Source organism: Dermacentor variabilis, chromosome 1 (genome assembly GCF_050947875.1).
Source record: "Dermacentor variabilis isolate Ectoservices chromosome 1, ASM5094787v1, whole genome shotgun sequence".
In the NCBI taxonomy this organism is placed as follows: Eukaryota; Metazoa; Arthropoda; class Arachnida; order Ixodida; family Ixodidae; genus Dermacentor; species Dermacentor variabilis.
Genome location: NC_134568.1, coordinates 264,200,130 through 264,219,268, shown reverse-complemented (window position 1 = coordinate 264,219,268; position 19,139 = coordinate 264,200,130). Strand labels below are relative to the sequence as shown.

Below are 19,139 nucleotides of genomic sequence, written 5' to 3'. Positions count from 1 at the left end.
CAAAAATTCTTAATTATGGTTAGCAAAGAATTCACGAGGCAACATACTACTACATATAGAAAACGACAGCGTTTTATTGTAAATGCTTTCGTAAAATAGTCTATACGCCCGAAATAAGTTTCATGTGGTGGCGGCTTGAAAGGTCTGCTAGCGATATAATTAATATAATAAGAAATATTATCCTCGGTTATTATCATTGTGGTTGTAACCTGTCGGCGTGCGACTACAGATGCAGTTAGGAGAACTGCGTATACTTTCCCAGTCATAAAACTACCTGCACCTTGCGGGTTCCCGTATATATATATATATATATATTTATATATATATATATATATATATATATATATATATATATATATTTCTTTTTAAAATTATAGAGCTGTTTCAGTTCGCTGTATGTGAGGCCGCCTAGTGACTCTCACTGTTGACTGTGCTTTAGTAGTCATACTCTGGGAATCTATGCGTTCTTTATATATATATATTTCTCTTAAACACTCTGAACATTAGGTATCTATTATATACTGCTGTACATACATTTCTTTCAGCTATTTGTGAAGAGAGTGAGGCAGTAGCAATGTTTCAGGAATGTTTCAAGTACTTGGCAAATCATACACGAAAGACTCTGGCAGCGAACGGACGAAGCAAACCACGTTACTTCGAGAACATGTGCAGGTTAGTTTTCGGTATATCCTTTCCGGTGTTATTTTCTTACTATTCGGCACTGATATGGCTAACTGGGGTTGTTACAGCGATGTCAAGGCTTACCAATTCTGCGTCCATTCCGCCATGGAAACGACCTGCAAACAAAAGCTGCTAGTATCGGAATCCAGCAAAGTGAGAATGTTCACAAGGAACTACTTCAACATCTATAACTGGAGCTGCGATTTGTTCATGGGAAACTATGAAAAGCTGGACAGCGCACAATCAAACAAAGGTAAGTTTGTGTCTCGGGTCAGTAAACAATGTTATGGCGATTTGTACCAGTGCTATGGCTATACTTGCATTTTTATTTGCAGTTAATGTTCTCGTTCTTCATAAGCAGGAGATTTACAGTGTTTTTTATTTCTTATTCTTTCAGACTTGGCTTGCACAAAAGCAGGTCTTCTGTCGGCGCTGAAGAGTTGTGCTGGATTTTTGCAAGTTCGTGTCTATCCTAAACTGGACAAATTCGTTAACGACGCCGAAATGTCCGATGCCTGCAGGTAAGGCTAGCCGTTCAAAAGACTTCAGGCAGGATGAAAAACCTTTGCGATATCAATGCAGTGCTTCTAACTTAGCTTGTTTGAATCATTACAGTGGCCTGACCGATTTTCAGTACTGCTCTACAATGCAGATTCACAAGCAGTGTGTAGGTCGCAACTTGCAAGTTCTTCAAGACCCGGAGATATTGTTCTTTACAAAGGTCATTCCATCAGATTACGCCTGGGTTTGTACTACACAGAGTCACGTCGGTACGTGGAGCCTGGTTATTGGCGCGGGGAACTAATAAATTTGTAGCTCCAAAGATAAGTAAAAAAGTAGAAAACAATGGTCCAATTTCGATACTCCCCGTCTTTAGTAAGGTTGTTGAAAGGTTTCTAGCTATACGGATAAACTCATTTTTATAAACGCACCCTTCTCTCACCTCACTAATTTGGCTTTAGGAAAGGCTTCTCTATTACCGCTGCAATATGAACGTTCGTTAACTCCATACGGAAATATACTGATGTTGGACTATTGGTAGCAGGTATTTTCATAGATATTGCAAGAGCATTTGACTCATTACACGACGATGCACTAAAAGTTAAATTATCACCATATGGTATCCATGGAACACCCTTAGTATTTTTTTCAAGAAATCAAGGAAGGGGCTAACATATGGAATAGCACACTGTGGTATAAAGGTTATAAACAGGGATAAGGTGCCTCAGAAACCGCCAGACCGCCTGACCGGCTGACCGACTGTTATAGAGCCACAAAAAACATGCCGCCAACGACACCCCTGAATGCTCCCTTCCTCTCGTTTCCCCAACACCCTCCAATGCCTTTCTTTTGTTTTTCTTGTTCTTTTTTTCCCTCTTGGCGTCTTTCTTTCTCTCCCTTTCTTTCTTCCCGCCTTCTCACTCTCCCGCTCTTGTCCACTCGTCTTAGAAACCACGCTTAGAGACGTCAGGTGACAACGTTCATTTTCTGTGCAATCTCTCCCTTTACAACCAGCCGCCACCGACAGCAACCGCACGTGATCTCACTCTACTAACTCGTAAAAACTAACATGCCGAGGATGACGAGGCCGCCTTTGACGAAGATAGGTCCTCCTATCGACATGTTGGGCAGCCTTTCTGATGCACTTTATCCCTGTTTATAACCTTTATACCACTTACTACTTTTTTGTAATTTAGAAAACTATGAACAAATTGTTTACATTGGTGAAGTGCATAATGATAACAATCTGTTAAGCTGGGTGTTCCACAGGGCTCAGTTATTGGATCTAGCTCTTCTTACATATTGATGACCTGCGCTGACAGTTACTTAATGTTCGTACTGTGCTTCATGTAGATGACACTAACTTATTCATTACAAGCTGTAGACAAAAAGCTTTTGCTACTAAAGTTAACAAAGAGAGAGGTTCTGCATCACTGGTGCAAAGCAAACGCTTTAATACTGAAACCAATTGAAACTGTATTTAACACATTGTGTTCCACTCACCAGCTAAGAAAATCGCAGATTAACCGGTAGTGCTGTATGATAGCTGCCCTATCTATCGTGCTGACCAGATGAATGTTTTGGGTGCGCTAGTTGACTGTCATTCAAATTTCACATGCCATGTGCGTTCTGTAATACAAAAGACTTCCTGTGGTCTACACGTTCTCTCTTGATGCATGCATTATTTTCTCTTAGTACATTATAGTTAACCTGTATTATGCTTTTGCTGATTCGCACATACATTACTGCATTGCTGTTTGGGGCTCTGCCAACAAAACACACTTTCTAACCATTCTGAATATACAGAAAAGGACTCTTCGTATATTAACACACTCTCCGCCCACTGCAAACTCAGCAGACCTATTTAAAACACCCTTTATATTAAACGTATATGATATAAGCGCATATAACGCTGCTTCCTTTATGTTTAAGCTTATACAGAAGAAAATTCAATCAACTAATGTACCTGCGTCAGCCTACATTAAATAGTGAGCGCACTAGACATCATTTCCTATAACCAAGAGTACACACTAATTACGGTTAATTTACCTGTAGTTTTTAGAAACATTGAGTTGGAATAACCTGAATTTTAATGTTACATGCCTTCATTCTTCGCACTTGTTTAAAAAAATCTAATAGAGTCGCTCGTTAAACCTGTGCTATAATAAAGTTGTTCACCTCGTTGGTTGCTGTAAATGCTGCTCACATTTCTGTACACCTTCAGTTGGCGTGGTTTGTGATCCTTAAAGAATATTGTTGGGTCTCGAAAGATGTTTATGTGAATGAATTCAATTTCAATTGAAATAAATTTATTTGATTTGGGAAAGAGAAGAACTTGCCAAAGTGAGAAGACGTTGTAATGATGAGAGCACCACCTTCTGATGCTACAGCTTATTACAAGTAAGGACCCCTAGAAACTGTCACTGGGTCATGAATGCCTTACTACTTTTCAGAGCCGCTCTGTTCTGAAGAACGCTTGATCGAGGACCTCAAGAAGTGTTACAAGATTATTCAGGAAAAGGTGACGCCTTATTTGCACGACCAGAAAAGCCAATCGAAAACTGTTCGAAATGAAGCTTTAGGACTTCTGGCTTGCAGGTACGCAACTGAAGTCATTCTTGTGCGCTTAAGCAGTCGAGATCTGTTCGAATTGGTTGTCACATGCTGTCACATATCTACTTCTAGAAGTGTCCTGGATTACCAGTCCTGTGTTGCCAAGAAGACCGAGCATTGCGCTCGATCGTCACCGCTTTTGCAAAAGTCCGAAGTAAAATACTACATTTCTGATGTTTTCCACATGTACAACTGGACGTGTTATCAAAGTAAGCCTCTGCTTCCTACGCGAGCGCTTGGTTGCCTTGTTTGTCAGATAGTGGCTGACTTCCCACTTGCGCTGTCGTGCAGAGGCACTGACATGTCGTGCCACTGATGTCGCCAAAAGTCTGGAGACGTGCCAAGGGTTTCTAGACATTGGCGTCTTGCCATTTTCTGGCAACAACACAAAGCTTAATCAGATATATGCAGCATGCAGGTTAGTAGATGACGGACCTAGGCACTGTATTAATGCCCTTTTGTTTTGTTATTAATCTTTACTGCATTCCTTTGCAGAGGAACACAGGAATTCCAGAACTGCGTAAAGAACACAATTTGGCGGCGCTGTCCAGGAAGCAGCGATGCTTTAAATTCAGCAGAAGTAATGCGGTATACGGAAGAACTGTTCGACAAGTTTAACTACACCTGCCAAGCTACGAGCGAAATGAATAACGGTACGATGACTTCCTGATATGCAGGCCGTTCTCAGTGAAAGACGTTACTATATCGCTTCGCTTTGTTACAAAGATGAAGAGCTCCACATCGAATACCTGTTAACATGCGCGTAGTGTCCGAAATTGTGCTATACTAGGCCCATTTTTAGTGAACAGCGTGTAGAGGGAACAGCGGCTCTAGTAAAAGGACCATCGAAAACGGGAAGTGAAGAGAATGTTCTAATGACTAGTTAATGCCGTAACTGGATGTGCTCTGAAATCTCTTGCCTGCAGTGCACCTCTTCTCGCTTTTTGTGCAGTCTCTATGTGTAACAAAGACCCTCTGGAAGATTTCAAGACGTGCACCGGATTTTTGACAACCAAGGTGGTAGCTAGCCTTGAAACGATTCACGACACAGACGCTCTTGTGCAAGCATGCAGGTGAGAGCATATTTATTGATTGAGCTAGCATAAACAATTTAACTATACAAATTACTCTTTTTAATCGATGCTCTGTCGAGTGTTCAATGCACGGCACCAGCTTCGATATGCAGTCGACAATGGCTTATTCTTTATGTGCACACACTAACCAGCACTATCTTTTTACTTCCAGGTCTTTTCTAGACTACAGGCAGTGCATTGAAAGCAATTACGCCAATCACTGCCGCTCTAAAACTCTGCCCGGGGTAACGAAATACTTGGAGTATACTGCTGATTTATACCAAAGATATGCATGGACGTGCACTGTGATCGAACCATCAAAAGGTAAAAATTGGCTTACTTAGGTAGAGTATTCTGCTAAAACTAGAGTTTATTCTGTGCAGGAAGCTGCCGGAAAAGCGAAGTCTTGCAGAAGCTTCACCAGTGTTTGGGTTTCATTACGGAGAAAGTTGTTCACATCTCTCAGTATCAGAAAGCTCCACTAAAGTTGAACGACGCCTGCAGGTAGGCCCGCCCTCAAATCCTGTGCACTGCATGATAGCTAACTATTGTTCTCACTGGATGCAATTCCCTTTCTTTACGCAGGAGCCTTGAAGAATTTAAGACGTGCATATACACAAAGATTTTCGAGAGCTGTCCCAGGAACGCTGAGCGCTCAAGTGTGATTCGATCGGATGAAGTTGAGCACTACCTTGAAATGTACAAAGAGTACAAGAAAGAATGCGACTTACTGAGCTCAGCTCTGCAAGGTGACAGAATTGCGTTCCCTTCGACTATTCGCCCAATATTATAGCGGCACAACGTAGGCGCAAGCACTACTTCATCATTGCGTATGTTCTTTTCATACAGATAGGACCTGTAGCGAAGAAAATCTCTATCTTCACTACAAGACTTGCATCGGATTTTCAACTATGCATGTTGATCCGTACATCAAGAACATGACTTTTCCTACCGACAGCCATCGCAGTTTGGCATGCAGGTCCAGATTTTTTTCTATTTTAGTATTACGTAGTATTTTAATGTAGCACAAGTAAACAAGTGGACTGATGCAAATAGCAAGTGGAATAGAGAGGGGTCACGAGCACAGTGTTTCTGCCGGGACAACATTTGGTACTTGCATTGGGGCGAATAAAACAAAAACTCATGTGCAGGCGTACGCACCATGTAAAACTCATGAATACATTTTTTATCTCCATTTCACATCATTCACATGTTTTACTTTTTATATGTTCCTTTTACAGCGCTTACAAAGACTACAGCTCCTGCTTGTTTAAGAAAACTGAGGACCTTTGTGGGGATCAGAATGGATATGTACACTACGACAACGTGCGGTACTTTATGGGAGAAGTTCGTAGAAAGCACGACCGTATCTGCAGAGCGAGTAAGGTTCCACTTCTCTCTGCATGAACAGGAATGGGAGGAGAAACATCAGAGGGGATGGTGCAAGGAAACAACCATGTTTGGGACGACAAAAGTTCACCTACCGATTCCTGTAATAAGGGATATCGGCTGCAAAGTGTCTTCACAAACAAAAATTACGTTTCCTTCTAATTCCAGTAAACTACATTATTAATTTTACGCCATGATAGTAATTGCTGCTGTTAAGCACGGTGTACACCAATAAGATTCATGACTAACAATTCAGTTTCATTGCGTTGCTTTCTCAAGTAGCCGCAAAACTTGAAGACGCAACGTTAAGGGTGTCAGCTATTATTTAATAGTCATTATGGAGCTGTAGCGGCGCAGACATAACAAATTGGGATTCATAATGATAACTGGAATTCCTTGATGGCACTGAACACTTCATTAAAGTTTGAGCTGTCGTGTACTAGAATTTTAGCGATAATGAACGGCGTTTACTGCTTGCTTGAATGCGTTTTTTTTTGTACAGCTGAACACGAATGCAGACTGGCAGATGTTCTTGACGTTTTGAGTGAATGTAGGGGATTCCTGCTTCTGAACGAACCAGCCAACCCGAGTGACACAAACAACTACGTGAAAGCTACCCACACGTGTAGGTACGTATGACCTGCTTTTCTAAACTATCGGATCCGCATGGTTGTCTCATTAAGAAAAGTTCGGCGTAAAGTTCACAATACTCTGAACCTTTTCCCGTCACCACTTCCCTGTCTTGCGAAAAAGTGCCACTATCGAGTTAAAAAAAAAGTCAGCGAGGGCGTGTGATGTCTCATCTCAGAACGCGCGCCGTTGTTTTTAATATGTATTACTGTTACTTAAAGAAATGTCGCCTGCCAAATAAGTTATGTCAGATAATGGAGTGCATATGGTACATAATGCTTGCAAAGGTAAGCAAACAGGTTCTTATAAGACTAAGAAAACTTGATTAAAGGAGTAACTTAATCCATTCTGTTTGGTTTTCGACTTTCTGTAGTCATCTGCATGAGTGTGTTGAGTTACTGTCATTTGGCCGAAAACGTACGTTCCATGCTACAGGGGACTACAGAACTTCAGGAGCTGTGTGGACACCACTATAAACGATATATGTTCTAAAAATGTGCTGGTACCAAAGAGCAACGAAGTCCAGGAGTACAAGGAACTCGCTGTGCTGAAATACAAGTGGGCTTGTGAAGTTTTAGCCGGCCTAAAAGGTTCGTTCACGTCTATTCATAAATATATTCATGCGTCTAAAAGCGCCCTCTAGAAGTGAACTGCTTTTTGCGCTTTTGCAGACAAAGAATGCAAAGATGTAAATATCAATCATCATCTACGACAGTGCTCTGGGTTTTTGGGTACCGTGGTGGAGCCAATAACTCAAGATTTTGTGAGCGCTCCTGAGCAAATGGAACTGGCTTGCCAGTAAGCGTAATGTATATAATTTTTCAAAGAAATATTTTCTTCTCACGCCTGTCTATACAACATAATTCTCTTCTCACCAGATTTACGAGATATTACCAACAGTGTGTCCAGTCTTTCCTGAAGAAACGAGAATGTAAAAACAGTCCATTGCAGCCAGACATAACGATGTACACGAGTGATCTGTACTATAAGTTCGCGTGGACGTGTCAGAGGCCAGGTGATTGCCATCTTTGGTCCATATTCTGTAACTTAGAAGAGCTTATGCTGCAGCAGCTCCATACTACGCGCTCGTTTTAATTTACAGAACAGTGCGAGAAAGCAGAACTTATGAAGCGCCTGAAGTACTGCAGAGGCATTATCACCCACAAAGTTCATCCTTTCATGGACGACAAAAAAAATCGTACCCTTCTAGCAAAGGCCTGCCGGTAAATACCTCCTATGACCGTAGTGACTGTCCTGTCAAGTGGTGTGGCGAGCACTGAGAAATGTGCTGTATTTTCCTCCTTGTTAATCCCACAGTGGGCTCGAAGACTACCAACTTTGCGCCATGTCTACGTCGAGAATGTACTGCAACAACACTGACACGCTCATGTCGCACGAAGTTCGCTACTACACGTCGGACATATATGAGCACTACAAGTGGGTCTGTAGCTCCAGCACAGTTGGTAGGTACTGCTATCGAAAGCTCTCGCCGTTTAATTTCTTTACAAAGCGGCTAAAACGGGAAATTCGTTTTTAATTGCAGCTCCTAGATGCACAAAGTCGTACGTTGTCTCAAACATGGAGGAGTGCTTAGGATTCCTCGAGCACATGGTCCTCCCAGTCGTGCAAGCCCGCCACAAAGACGACTTTGCCTTGCATTCAGCATGTAGGCGAGTAGCAGTGCTAATTTTTTCTCGTGTTGATTATGTTATATTGCATTTTTGGTGACCCAGGGTGAAATGAACGTGTTTGTTACAACAGAGGTGTGGAGTACTACCAACAGTGCATTCAAGAAAAATCGAAAATTTGTGCGAATGAAACTGAGTTCTACAGGACAGATGAGACGAAGTATCTGATGGAAACTTTGTACAGCAAGTACAACTGGACGTGTTCTACAAGTACGTACTAAGTATCAGTCGTGAGGCACTCTGCTGGCATGCTCTTATTGTAGGCCATAATTTATGGCGGGTGTTAAGGGGAAAACACGTGATAAAGCGCTGAGTAGCAACTCATTCCCCGGATTCATGTAAGACTAGCACACACAGGCGACAACACTTCTGGTAATGCGCATGAGGTGACTTATGCCTCTGCTTAACTGCCGTACTCTGTATTCTTCGTGAACATAAGCATCACTACGGAGCGCTAAGCTTCAACTGTTAACAGCGATTGCTAGTAAGCTGCCGTACGCCACTACGACTCGCCGATAACTAGCTACTAAGCAATAAGCTTCTTCTTGCCGCTAAGCTCACTTGTTTGACATTATGAAACGTATTTTGCACTAGAAGCTGTTAAAAAGCAATGGATCGGTCCGGCTATGTATGCCTTCCTGTAGGTGGCTTACTTGTTCCGTATTGTGTGACAAACTATTTCGCGCGTGACACTGGCAAGGCTTATCCCTTACGCTGCGCACTGAAGCTTCGCAGTTAGACCTTGGGTTTAAGATGAAGCTTTAGCTCGATGCTAACTACGATTGCCCAATTAAAGTGCATGTTAGTGATGTAGTGTTTGATGGCGCAAAACCAACTGAGGCTATGATGTGCCAGCCACAATCGAATGCATATATGTACATGTAGTACGCAGAAATGGAAGCGAGACAACCGCTGAGCCGATTTCAATGAAACTTGTTGCATTTGAAAAGGTAAACTGTAGTGACTCTGGGAAGCGGTTCTGTAGATTTCATCTGTTATAGAACACATGAAGCGGACAAATTTATTATACAAAGTTCCAACTTACGTGAAATTGTTACAAAGTTTCGACGGTTTTGCAACATACCGAGTTACAGTTTGTAACATACTGCTGCGTATAATGCTGTTTATGAGGCTGCGTATATTGCATCAATTTCACCCGCTTTGGATGTATTATTAGGTGCAGTTTAAAGAATTTTGATATCGTTTTTCATTGCCGAGATAGAGTGGTAATCTTTGTACTTGGGTTTATTTTTAAGTTTTGCAATATTCAAAATCTTTTAAAAAGTCTGACGGCTTACATAAAATGATATGCTTCATACCGTCACTAAATTATAACTTTTCTTTTAAATGCCACAAATTCACCAAATTCACTGCAGTGGCTGCCGATAAGAACCATTTTTCCGCTCCCAATATTTAGATATGAACCCCCGAGCTAAAGCTTACTCTTTAGTTCAAAGGCTCAGTGCTATAGACTGCAGCAAGAAGGGAAAGTTACTACACAGCATAAAATAAATCAGCCTTCAGCAATGACCTACTTGAAGGTAGCAGTATACTGAGCACGTGCTGGTGGGCGAGTTGGTTATACATGATTACAACGAAGCCTCCAAATAAAACAACGGACGAAGGAAGCAGGCACGAGACAACCACGTCAAGTCAGTTGTTGGGGCGCCTACGTGGTTGTCTCGTTTAAGTGGTTGTCTTGCGTTTACTTCGTTGTTCGTTGTAATCAAGCAGCAGTATACTTTTGTATTTATGTTACCGTATCTATTAAGCATAATGATGGAGCTTCCATCGTTAACCATTCTATTACACAACGCGACATAGCTGAGTAATGAGTAGCTTAAGCACTACACTTAGCGGCCAGTCTCGCTGTGGTGCACTCCCATATGCTGGCGTAACGCTGTAAGGTATTGTGGACTCTAGCGCTTAAGTGACGAGGACAGGAAAGTAAGGCGAAGACGGTTCGCTAACTTTCGACTGAATTTTCGTATCTAGGAGTGCAGTCCATCAGAGTACAGATAAGCCATTTTGCAATTTGCTCCTGCTCAGTGCTGCAGACGGGGCTGGAATCTGCTGGACTACGCGTGCGGTGATTTTCCCTGTGTTTCCGTGGGCGTTATTTGTTGTTGTTACTTCGGGTATATATGTGTCGCTCGAAAAACGAAAATTCAGTTGAAAGTTAACGCACTTTCCTTGTCGTTTTTCTCTTAAATGCACCATATCAACGTGCACAAAAGTCTGTACTGCTGTTCACTCGAAAGGTTTCCTAGCCCACGCCACCGTGGCGTCCAACGGGGGTAGCTGCCCCATACGCTGTTGCGCACATCTAGCGAAGGTCTTAGAGGGCCAACGAGCCCACAAGGGTGGCTTGCTGATGAGTCGGAGGTTGAGAGGAGGAACGGCGAGCGAGAGAAAGGGTTTAGTTGGCACATTTACGACAGTTGACCACACAAGGAACACACCGTCGAAATGGCCTTCCTTTAAGCATTAGCCTTCTCAGGGCCCCTAAGCCAGCGAAGTGGCTTAGTGGGCCAGTTCGGCCGCCCGTACTGTTCCTTCCAGAAGGAAGTCAGAGAGAGAAAGACAGATGTTTTATAGGAAAAGGGGCACAGGGGAAGCTATCTGAGTGGAACAAACGCACCGTCCCTGCGCAAGACCTGAAGAACAGGGGCAATCGGAAAACAAGGCTCGTAGCATTTAGGTAGCTTTTCCCAGTTATGCGAAAGAGAGGGACGACACAGTAGCAGGCTCATCGAAATGGAAAGGCACCACTCCTAGCGATGCCGTAAATCTTCGTACGGGCGAAAGTAATGGCAGTCGGCCGTTCTCTCTCTTCTGAACCATCTCAATTATCACATGCTTTTTGTGGAGCTTTCAAGACTCTATCATGGCGGCCACTAGAATCGCTCCGCGTCCCGATCATACGCTAGGTTTCTCCAACTAATCTGTGCTTGGTAAGTTGCGCTTCTAGCATTTCCTTGGAAATAATCTCGCCGGCACAGGTCCTTCTGATGGCACGGCATCCTTAATGCCGTGATTAAATAGCGTATGCTGAGAAACTACGTTACATTACCAATGGCGTAGCTTATCTCGCGCCAAATACTTCAAAATGACCCTGCCTGTAATTTCTGTGTGTGGAGCTCTGACATACGTTTGCTGATCCTGGGAGAACAACCGCGTTTTGGCTCCTTTTGGCCAGATAATTTCAACCGCCTTAAAATTATTGTCGCTTTGAACGGTCGCCCTTTCAGTAAAATCAAGCATCATTCTTTTATGATCATTCTTTCTGCTTATAAAAAAAAGGGAGGGGGGGCATAGTTTTAATAACCGCGCTTAACGTTGGTGATTTGGGAGCATGACTTCACACAGGCGCAGCTGTCTCGGGATACTTAAGCAATTACTTTGTTGGCCAAGTTGGTACACAACTAAACGAGTAAAGAAACAGGGCAAGTCGAAATGGAATCGTGTTGAAAAAGGCACAAAGGAAACGAAAATGCTAAGCGAGAAAAGACAGAGACGCAGCACTCTCATGAGTGAAACAGTTATTTTGTGGAAACCACCAGCACTTATATAGAAAACAACGTAAAATCACACACAAGAATATACATGATACGTGCCGACATTTCGCGTAGCACAAAAAAAAGGCGTCCATGATAAACGCGACTTTGGCAAAATTAACCACGCAGTCACGTAGAAGTTAGATATTCTCGACAAAGGGTGCCTCTGGCAGACTGGTAGAAACGTTATTGAGCGTCCTCCGTACTATTTGAAAAAAAGAAAGAAAGATTCCGTTTAAGTAAGAATTGTAATCAAATGACTCCGGAGATTATGGAAGCTTTTCACATTCATCAATCAGGCGAGCGATGTGGGAGTCAGCCTTATATTGCGCCGAGAGAAAAAATATTTCTTATCCCAGCTGTTCATGACTAGGGATAATTTTGATATGGTAGGGTTTATCATTTTTATGTTGATGCCTGTACGAAATGTGGTGGCTAGTGCCATGTATATTTATTGCGTGTGTTAATGACTTCGTCTAGTCATATGCTAAAGGCAGGGGATTTCACTTAAATGTTTCTCCAGTCACGAGGGCACCGCGCTCCTAGACTTCACCTGCTTACTGTCTTTATTTTTCTATATAAAAGCGTAAAGCTGAGCGCTAAATAGGCTAGGAAAAGATTTAGTTCAAGCATAGGTCAGAATTAGAATATGCGCGAATGACGGAACAAGAGGGCATTATCTGTCTATAGGCAAGGAGGCGTCTGATCATGTGCCCACGCCCTAGAGACAGTGCAATTTGAAGCCGTTAATTGAGAAACACCCTTTAGAAAGAGCCGAGATGCAGCAGTGAAAGATGTTAGGAGCTCTTTCGCACACACATACACTCATAAAAAAGGGTAATCAATGCTCCAGTGTCACTTCAGTCTTCCTTAGACACAAAGTAAGCAATAACGTTCAGCTCTTTATAAGCCACATGTGGTCAGCTTATTATTACTATTTTTAATTTTTTAATCGTTTGTACGCATGTGCGTATATCTCGGGGTACGTGGATATTATGATGTGTTGTCTAATAAATCAGTTAGGTAAACGCGCCCGTACTGTTCTCTGCTTTGTCCTTGTCTATATTGCGCTAATGTTGGCTCTGGAATATGATCCACGACTCGCATTTACTACGAGTTCCTTTTTTTTTTTTTTGAAGCGTCAACACTTATTCCATCTGCATTTATTTGCCCTAAAAAGGTATGGAAAATCCTAGGCTTTCTAGTAAGCCAGGGAAAGGTCAGTGGCACGCCTTGGTTATGAACTTAGAACTTTCTGTGGGCCTACATGATGCATACTTTACAAATATTTTTTAAGTGCAAACAAGAGACACGGCACAAAAAGAAGGTCATACACAGGACAGGTGCTACTTTCAACTGTTTATTCAACAATGCTTAGTCGACATGAAATATATATAAGACAGGCACATGCGCAGATGTGTTTATGGAAAAAAAGATACAAGATGTCAATATATTAACAAGATATGTCTAATTCGTATGCGCGTCGAGGTATGCAAACTCTTTGGTGTACAGACTTAACGAAAGCTCACTGATGCAGCCTTCGCCCCTCTTTGTTATGTGATGTGCTTCCAGTATTAAGCGGGCCTGCTCACTGTTTCTTTTACCTAGAATCTTTGCTTCACGAAATAATGCCTCACAACCTACGCAAGGGTTCACGTGATCCTCCAAATGCGTTCTTTCCGTCTTCTTATTATTCAAGGCGTGCTCTATAAATAGGTCATTCACACACCTTCCTGTTTGGCCGATATAGCCTTTTCCACAGGTCAAATGAATGGCATTGAGAACTCCGCTGGCGCAGTTTAGATAGGGCCAACGGCGCTTCTTTCAAGACCCTCGCCTTGTTTCGCCTGCTGTAGTGGGAAATCTGAATAACCTGGCATACTGTAACATTGGGAGGAACGTCATCAATATTCAGAAGTTATTATTTTCATTGGGAACAACCAGCTTTAATTTTCTTATTAGCCTAGCATTACAGTTACAGAGTCAAATCACTTACTCTGTAAGCGGAGATCACCCAACAAGCCTCCATTTCAGGTGAAGGAGGGGCAAGCATCAGCTTCACCTTTCTTCCTAACAAGCTACGGGAGCTTCCACTCCTACCCGCCGTGGTTGCTTAGTGGCTATGGTGTTAGGCTGCTGGTCACAAGGTCGCGGGATTGAATCCCGGCCACGGCGGCCTCATTTCGATGGGGGCGAAATGCGAAAACACCCGTGTACTTAGATTTACGTGCACGTTAAAGAACCCCAGGTGTTCGAAATTTCCCGAGTCCTCCACTGCCGCGTCCCTCATAATCAGAGAGTGGTTTCGGCCCATAAAACCGCTTAATTTATTTTTAATTTTTGAGCTTCCACTCCAGCATTTTTTCTTTAACCTCCTTGATCGCCACCGAGACAATGAGACGGTGGCGAATATTGAAGGTTCTTCACTCCATTTGGCTTATCGGTGTCACGAACAGCCGCGCCTGTTGCTATCGGCAGTGCAACCGAGCGCAGCCAAGGCCAATCGCTGGAGTGAATTTCGAAGCCAATGCCGCCGTCACCGATCTGTCACTTTATCGGCGGCAGCGTGTTAGATTAAAAGCATTGTTCGTTCATGCGTGGCACGTTTGATAGCACCACGATACTTCGCGGGCTTTCTTTATAGTGCGTAAGAAACGATTGTGCGATAGAGAGGAATTTAAATAGTGCTGAAGCAGACGTTTCCTATACTCGCGGACAACTTTTTGTGGCAGTGAAGGGAAAGGAGGCAAAGCGCGTACAAGGGAGAATGCTTGTGAAAACAATCATGAGCCATTTCACTCTGTGAAATGGCTCATGTTTAGCTCAAGTTGTTTAGCCCACGACACAGAAGTGACAGGGGGTTTTGAACAAAGGTACGAACACATTTATTGTCTTGATCGGTGGTCATCGGGACGATAGGTACGCACACATATTCGCGTATCACCTCTGTGGTTATTATATTACAGGGCAGCTGTATACTTCTACCGTCCAAGGAAATTTTCGTGTCACTGTGGTAAGCAAGAAACTCGCCATACGTGGGCCGATCCCGAGGATAGGGAAATACCGACCCAACCCGCGGCGGAGGTGAAGCAGGCGTTAAGCACTCCCCATACGTGGGCCGATCCCGAAGATAGTGAAATACCGGCCCGACCCGCGGCGGGTGTTAAGCAGGCGTTAAGCACTGCCCATACGTGAGTCGATCCCGAAGATAGTGCAATGCCAGCCGACCCGCGGCGAAGGTGAAGCAGGCGGTAAGGGGCTCACATACACAGCTTCGCTGGTCATCCTTCTTCATAGAGTGGAAGGGCACTGAGATTTTCGCGTGTGGTCCGGACTCCCGAGGAGCAACGCGCCTCGACGGCAGGAACAGAGACGAGAATACAGTCGTCGCCGGCGGATGGCAAACACCACCGATGAAGATCGTGCACAAAAAATGTCAAGCGCATGCGGGATTTCGCTCTTCGAAGGCGCGTTGCTCCTCGGGAGTCCGGACTGTACGAGGCCTCCCCATTACGACGACATAAGAGAACCGAAATTCAGAATGGAAAACGGCAACTTTTCTTGCTGGTTTCTCATATACATTCGCGTGGACGACGGGACCGCCACCCCGAGGAGCCGGAGCAAACTAGACACGTGTGACGTTTCGACGGCACCGCCACCACGGGAGATAGGATGGAAAGCAAACTAGATGCGCAAGCGCTTAGAATGTCGACAAAGACAGGGCGGTGCGAACATCGACACGGCCGACGCGAGTCGGCCTTTTGGGTTAAGATCCGAGTGTAGATCGGGTGGTAAATTGGTTAGGATCCTATTTGTATATACAAAGCGCATAGTGGCCTTTCTTAATCTGTTTTATGTTTTTAGAGAAGCGTTATTTTACACCTATACAGGCTTAGCCTTCTATATTACTAACACTGCTAACTAGCGTTTCTTTATCCATTTTGTTTACCTTTCAGTATATACACCTTCTTGGTCCCGTTTTTATTCCTTGGTTTTGTAACCCCTCGTTATGATGTTTGCAATTAGCATAATAAAAAAAATTATCTTCTTACCCTTGCGCGTGGGACCTCTTTGGATTCAAGGTGTGACAAGGGTATTTCAAGGGCGCGTTACAGGTCCCGGAGCCCACCTCCTGGAGTCCAGAGGGGTATGTGCCATTGCGCTTGCTACCCTTCCTGCACTATCACCAGGATCGGCCCACATTTTTGTTGACGCAGAACAAAAATGCACGGTATCCTAGCCATAAACATCGCTGTAAAAAGTCGCACGTTTTTACCCGCGCTAGTTTAACCTGGGGGAAGAGAAAAGATAAGCACTTTGTTTACCACAGCGAAATAAAACACGCCACGGAGGGGTAAATTTGACTCATTTTTCTTTTTCGCCCTTGCGCGTCCGGGCAAACGGGAAACCGTCGGACGGGGAAGCTGCGTCCCTTCCGAGAAACCAAGTGCGCCGTCAAACGCTGCCGGACCACTTGGCGTGGTAACACGTGTGCAGAAGCTCCGCCCCCGTAGATCTCCCTTCATCGCCACAGAAAGATGCCCGCGAGTGTCGAACGCTCGACAATTTCCTCTTTGGAAGTTCTTCGCCAACTTATGACTTGCGGGGCTGATTAATTTTGCTAATTATGCAACTAAACAGAATTACAAACAATTTGTGATTTGCTCCGTACAGTCGCGAACATGCTCTTACATCGCGTCCTACTAGCGCACCCCGACATATTGAAACCTTAGCTACAGTTAGCCGGGACACAATGTATATTATCCATTGAGTAATTTTGGTATCGTACTGCTGGGTGGGTCGGTATCGTGGCGGATATATTTGTGGATATATGTGCGAAGTTTATATGTGCGCCGAATGCAAGTGTCATCGAGTGGTCTGATATAGCCTCTGTATGCTGACTGGCTAAGTAGCGCCAGAAAGCGCGCATCTGTTCTTCGTAACAAAAAATAATAATTCTGGGATTTTTTTGCGCGCCAAAACCATGATGTGATTATGAGGCACGCGCTAATGGGGGACAACCGGATTGATTTCGACCACCTGGGTTTTTTTCACGTGCACCCATTGCGCTAACAAGTGTAACGTCGGCTCACACCTACCTCTAAAGCACACCGACTTGTTAATGGAAATTAGCCATTACAATCAGTGGATTCTCTGTTTACTTGATTTTGATTTAGCAGTTCGCTGTGTGTCATTGGGTGTATGCCTACTCTTGGCCAATCCTCCAGAATGGGTGTCTGCCATTGTTGCCCAGGAGGTACGGAAACCATAAATTTAGCTCGATATGCGTCATACTTCTGTGTGCATAAATCTGCCATCGCTATTTTTCGCTTAACAAGAAATCGTATAGCGCCTTCGTACTAGTGACATCACTGCCTAGATATCTCGCACTTTGGATGAGCGCGATTTGGTGTTTGCGTTTCGTCGTTACGACAATTAACGCAAAACGACAAAACGACAATTAAGTTGTGACCTTTCTGGTGGATAATCACAAATATTGCGTGAGATAATACGTTGCATAGGATGAAAGTAAATAAAATTGTACGCGTCGCTGTTATAGTTGAAAAGCATTTAATTTCGTATCGTAACAGTGCAGACAGATGACCCACCATCCACCCACACAGAAACTTTTCTTCGCATAGAATTAAATGACCCACTTCCCTAAAGCTTCGCTGTAGATAGATTCCAAAACGGGGGTTGGATCTGCGCAATTATTTTGCTGCTTGATCGTTTCGCCGAAAAAAAAAAAAAAGGCATGCGCGCTAAATTAGAGAAGAAAGCTTAACAGCTGTCTTTAGTATATTGTACGGTTACTTCAGAGGTCTAGAGCTGTAAGAAAATGCAATATTAATGGTAACCTGAGTTTCAAGACGCGTTAATTTACATCAGACTGATTAATTGATTTTGCTACTTATGGTAACTAAACAACTTTTTCATACTTTTTTTTTGTTCGACAGAGGCGGAATCCCTGTTATGCGAGGACAACAAGCTACTGCGCAACCTAAGCGAATGCCTTGGTTTGATCAGTATGCAGGTGGAACCGCTTTCGGAAGATTTTTCCAACAAGCACAACGTCCGACTGGCTTGTCGGTATGTATGCCTAAGGATCTCTTAATTCGTAGCGCTAGTAACTACTTTGTACCATTTTGAATCAAATGCGCACAAGAAGTCAAAAATCCTTGTTCAGCAACGAGTGCTATCTTATGTGGGTTGTGGTGACAGCACATTTCCAAGAGCACTGCGCAGTACTATTTCCATGTCAGTCGTCGCTGACTGAGTATATATACGTAGCCGCAGCCCATCATAACATTTCTTCGGCTATAGGAATCCGTCACCCACCCCTGCTATTGTTTTCGTACCCTAACGCTACCATTATTACCGCGAAAGAAATGGTAAATCAATGCGCCATGCTAAGCGGCTAAACTCGCCTTTTAGCTCTTCCAATCTGCACCGGTGCTTCACGGCGCAGTTCTGCAACTGTTGCACAAAACGCAGCCTCAGCTTAAAATGAGATGTACGCTATGAGACTAATCCATCGCAGTACATTCTTGTGTATGTGTGTGTGCGGCTGTCTCCGCAAGCAGTGGTTTTCTTTGTTGCATAACTATTTAGGATTTCGTTACATTAATTAAGGGTACCATTCGAGTAGCGAGCTGACCAAAGCGAATAGCAACGTTTAGTACACGTTTTGCACGTGTATCTTTTTTCAGAGCTTTATATAAAAGGTGTTTCAGCGAACGCTTTCCAGAATTCTTAAAAATTACATGTTGCAGATAGCACAATTCTAGACCATGACCTGGTCTATTCGTAGAGGCAGACATGCACAAAAAAATGAAATGCATAATCGACTAATAAAAAAAAATCACTACGTTTTTAACTAGTTACCTTATGTCACATATTGCAAGTTACAAATTCTAGGAGGTGGGAGTGCAAGGCATATCCTCTTGAAAAAAGTTGGGTGGATGACACCAATTACGATATATGCGCCGTCAAACTTGAGCTAAAAA

The 19,139-nt window shown here is 43.5% G+C and overlaps 1 protein-coding gene across 1 annotated transcript in view; it reads left to right on the top strand.

Moving 5' to 3' along the window:
• Positions 1-19,139, top strand: part of LOC142566025 (uncharacterized) — a 56,209-nt gene that overhangs the window by 19,374 nt on the left and 17,696 nt on the right. Inside the window, exons 23-45 of the mRNA XM_075676760.1 lie at positions 546-672; positions 750-934; positions 1,079-1,202; positions 1,297-1,451; positions 3,636-3,780; positions 3,868-4,004; positions 4,087-4,213; positions 4,291-4,448; positions 4,748-4,868; positions 5,041-5,192; positions 5,252-5,372; positions 5,454-5,617; positions 5,718-5,847; positions 6,110-6,249; positions 6,760-6,886; positions 7,323-7,477; positions 7,559-7,685; positions 7,766-7,902; positions 7,990-8,110; positions 8,205-8,350; positions 8,431-8,557; positions 8,649-8,785; positions 18,090-18,222. Coding sequence (XP_075532875.1) covers positions 546-672; positions 750-934; positions 1,079-1,202; positions 1,297-1,451; positions 3,636-3,780; positions 3,868-4,004; positions 4,087-4,213; positions 4,291-4,448; positions 4,748-4,868; positions 5,041-5,192; positions 5,252-5,372; positions 5,454-5,617; positions 5,718-5,847; positions 6,110-6,249; positions 6,760-6,886; positions 7,323-7,477; positions 7,559-7,685; positions 7,766-7,902; positions 7,990-8,110; positions 8,205-8,350; positions 8,431-8,557; positions 8,649-8,785; positions 18,090-18,222 — 3,196 coding nt within the window. The remainder of the gene's footprint in view (positions 1-545; positions 673-749; positions 935-1,078; positions 1,203-1,296; positions 1,452-3,635; positions 3,781-3,867; positions 4,005-4,086; positions 4,214-4,290; positions 4,449-4,747; positions 4,869-5,040; positions 5,193-5,251; positions 5,373-5,453; positions 5,618-5,717; positions 5,848-6,109; positions 6,250-6,759; positions 6,887-7,322; positions 7,478-7,558; positions 7,686-7,765; positions 7,903-7,989; positions 8,111-8,204; positions 8,351-8,430; positions 8,558-8,648; positions 8,786-18,089; positions 18,223-19,139) is intronic.